The 2,814-nt window shown below is 38.9% G+C and overlaps 1 protein-coding gene across 1 annotated transcript; it reads left to right on the forward strand.

The window, feature by feature from the left end:
* The first annotated feature begins 1,053 nt into the window (after window positions 1-1,053).
* LOC108984354 (proline-rich protein 4-like) lies at window positions 1,054-2,382 on the forward strand. Its single transcript, XM_018956283.2, has 2 exons — window positions 1,054-1,358; window positions 1,461-2,382. Exons 1-2 carry the CDS (start codon window positions 1,196-1,198, stop codon window positions 2,243-2,245), a joined length of 948 nt encoding a protein of 315 aa, XP_018811828.2. The 5' UTR covers window positions 1,054-1,195; the 3' UTR covers window positions 2,246-2,382.
* The last annotated feature ends 432 nt before the right edge of the window (window positions 2,383-2,814 follow it).

A 2,814-nucleotide genomic window follows, 5' to 3' on the forward strand; every position in this document is an offset into this window, starting at 1 on the left:
TTATTTTTCTATTCATTATTCATATATTAAAAATTTGATGAAAGAAAAAAATAATAAAATTTAAAAAATGTGTGGTGTGTGGAGGATGGGAGGTTGTGTAGATTTTTTCAATCTTATATTATAATTCCTGACCTCATTTAGGTCTCATTTGTTTTTAAAAAATATTTCATCTCATCTCATCATTATAATTTTTTTAAATTTTCACATAAAATAAAATAAACAATTCAATTTTTTTAAATCTCAAAACAAAAATAATATTAAAAAATATATTCTAATAATATTTTATTCAATTTTTTAACTTTAATCTCAATTCATCTTATCACATCTCTAAAAATAAACGAATCCCACAAAAAAATTGGTGCCCACAAGTGAAATCTGCACTTGTGCTGGTGGGCAAAAATAATTCTTTTTTTAGCAAAAGACAACCCACAAAGGACCAGAAAAATCAAATATGATCATTGCAGTGTCGTTTCCTGTGTGTTTCATCTCAAATATAAGAGCCAAAATCCACATTTTTGTGGATGAGAATCCGCCAAACTTCCACGCATTTGCGGCTTCAAATACAACTTTAGATGCTTGAAGAAGTGAATGGTTACGCTAGAGCAAGAAGGAGACCGAAATGTAGTGCTAGCCAAGTAAATTGGACAACTCGGAATATGGTCCATCTTACCTTTTATATACAAACAAGTACAACACGATTGCCTTGCGCTTGTCATCTTGTTTTGATGAAATTATGGGAGCATGTTTGTTGCCACAGACAGAAAGCAAAGAAACAGAAATGAGTCAGAAAGCAAGCAAGCTTCCCTGCAGAAACAACGAAAATTTTCACTCTTCCACAGCAACATGGGCCTCCAAGCTTTGGTGTTCTCCAACATGGGAAATTACAGACCTCAAAATCAAACCCCACAGGTATTAGTTAATCTGCTACAGAGCTATAACCCTTTCACACTCTCTTCCACTGCGCAATCTGCCAAAAACGGTTCTTCACATGTCTTTGTTTGTAGTGAATAGATAAAGCATTTTAGCTCTCTGGTAACAGTTGGTCCTGGCACCCACTACTCACGGGCTCATTATATGCACAGTGATCAGAATTCCTCACCTATATAGTAATGCTTCGGATGCCTTTATGGAGCATCAGTTATACCATTGATGCTTTCTTAGAAGCTTCTTTCCACCTTCTCCAAATTTGGCTCCCATGGATCTTGTAGTTTTCCTCCTTTTTGCATCTCTGTTCTTTCATCCAATTTCACTCCTAGCTCAACCACCAAATCCTGTCTCTCGGATCACCGTAGTGGGTGTGGTTTACTGTGATATCTGCTCCAGCAACACTTTCTCTAGGCACAGCTACTTCATGCCAGGTAATTGGGCTCTTAAAACCAAAAACTGGTCTCAAAGTTTCGTACTTCGAATGAAATTCAACTTCCAATTTTTCAAATGTGTGCTTTTGTTGGATTGATTAGGTGCGGATGTTCAATTACAGTGCAAATTCAGAGCAAACTCACCCAGAACCACGGAACAGATCACATTCTCAGTCAACAGAACCACAGATAAACACGGAGTATATACGCTAGAAATACCAACAATCGATGGGGTGAACTGCGTAGAAGGTCTGGCAGTAACATCATTGTGCCAGGCTAGCTTGATAGGGAGCCCATCTTCAGCCTGCAACGTCCCTGGTTTGAAGATCTCGTCAAATGTGATATCAGTCAAGTCTAAGCAAGATAATCTCTGCATATACAACTTGAATGCACTGAGTTTCTGGCCATCTAAGAAGAACACTACCTTATGTGGAAATCGGAAGGAATTGCAGAACTCTTTGGACTCCTCAAAGTGCTTTCTTCCATTTTTCCCACCAAGTGGATTCCCTTGGCCCCCTTTACCTCAATTTCCCTTCCCACCACTACCCCCCCTCCCTCCATTGCCCTTTCCTCCACTACCACCTTTCTCCTCATTGCCCTTCCCTCCACTTCCTCCTTTTCCATCTTTTCCTTTCCCTCCATTACCATTTCCAAACCCACCATCTTTGCCCTTTCCATTCCCACGATTCCCCCCTTTTCCACCTACTACATCTCTTTTTTCCCCTCCGCCTCCACCTGCCTTTAATCTAAGAGACCCAAGAACTTGGATACCTCACATCCCTACATTCTCTCCACCTCCACCAATATTTAATCTTGGGGACCCAAGAACTTGGATACCATATGTCCCTCCATCTTCTCCTACTAGCCCTCAAAACCAAATTCCATGATTACAGTTTTACTTCTTTTTTTCGTCTATGCCAAACATAATGTTTGATTATCAATGTTGGAAGACAGATGCATATAAAAATTACAATATATTTTGCATAATTAGATCGTCAAAACAGATACGAATTTGTTCATGTTATCATCAACCACGCACCTGTGGACGCAGTTTCTCATTTTCGCTCGTGAGTCCCTACATTCACAACACTATCAAGCAATAAATTTATCGGTAAAATGAACTACCAATGTTTAGCTACATATCAAACCACCCTTTCCAGGAGACAAAATGTAAACCATACGACAGTGTCAATTGCTAGCATGCTCAAGCCGACAAGATACAACTATACACTTTCCTCTGACAGTTGTTTTATTTATAATTTAGCTATTTGCATTTCTTGAGTTTTTTGTTACAAACAAAGATGCCCAGAGACTTTTCCCATGATTTTCTAACACAAGCCAAGGCTGGCGACTTGCGAGAGGCTGTTACCGTTGTGCCTCAAAACCGAAAAGTCTCATGATTTTAACTTGAATTCCTTTTGAAGACCATAAACTGGGCCTATGGGGAAACATTCAA

This window comes from Juglans regia, chromosome 13, assembly GCF_001411555.2.
Source record: "Juglans regia cultivar Chandler chromosome 13, Walnut 2.0, whole genome shotgun sequence".
NCBI classification, from domain to species: domain Eukaryota; kingdom Viridiplantae; phylum Streptophyta; class Magnoliopsida; order Fagales; family Juglandaceae; genus Juglans; species Juglans regia.

Coding starts and splice junctions, on each gene's coding strand:
- LOC108984354 (XM_018956283.2), top strand. CDS start 1,196: ATGGATCTTGTAGTTTTCCTCCTTTTTGCATCTCTGTTCTTTCATCCA. Junction 1,359..1,460: donor GCACAGCTACTTCATGCCAG/GTAATTGGGCTC, acceptor TGGATTGATTAG/GTGCGGATGTTCAATTACAG.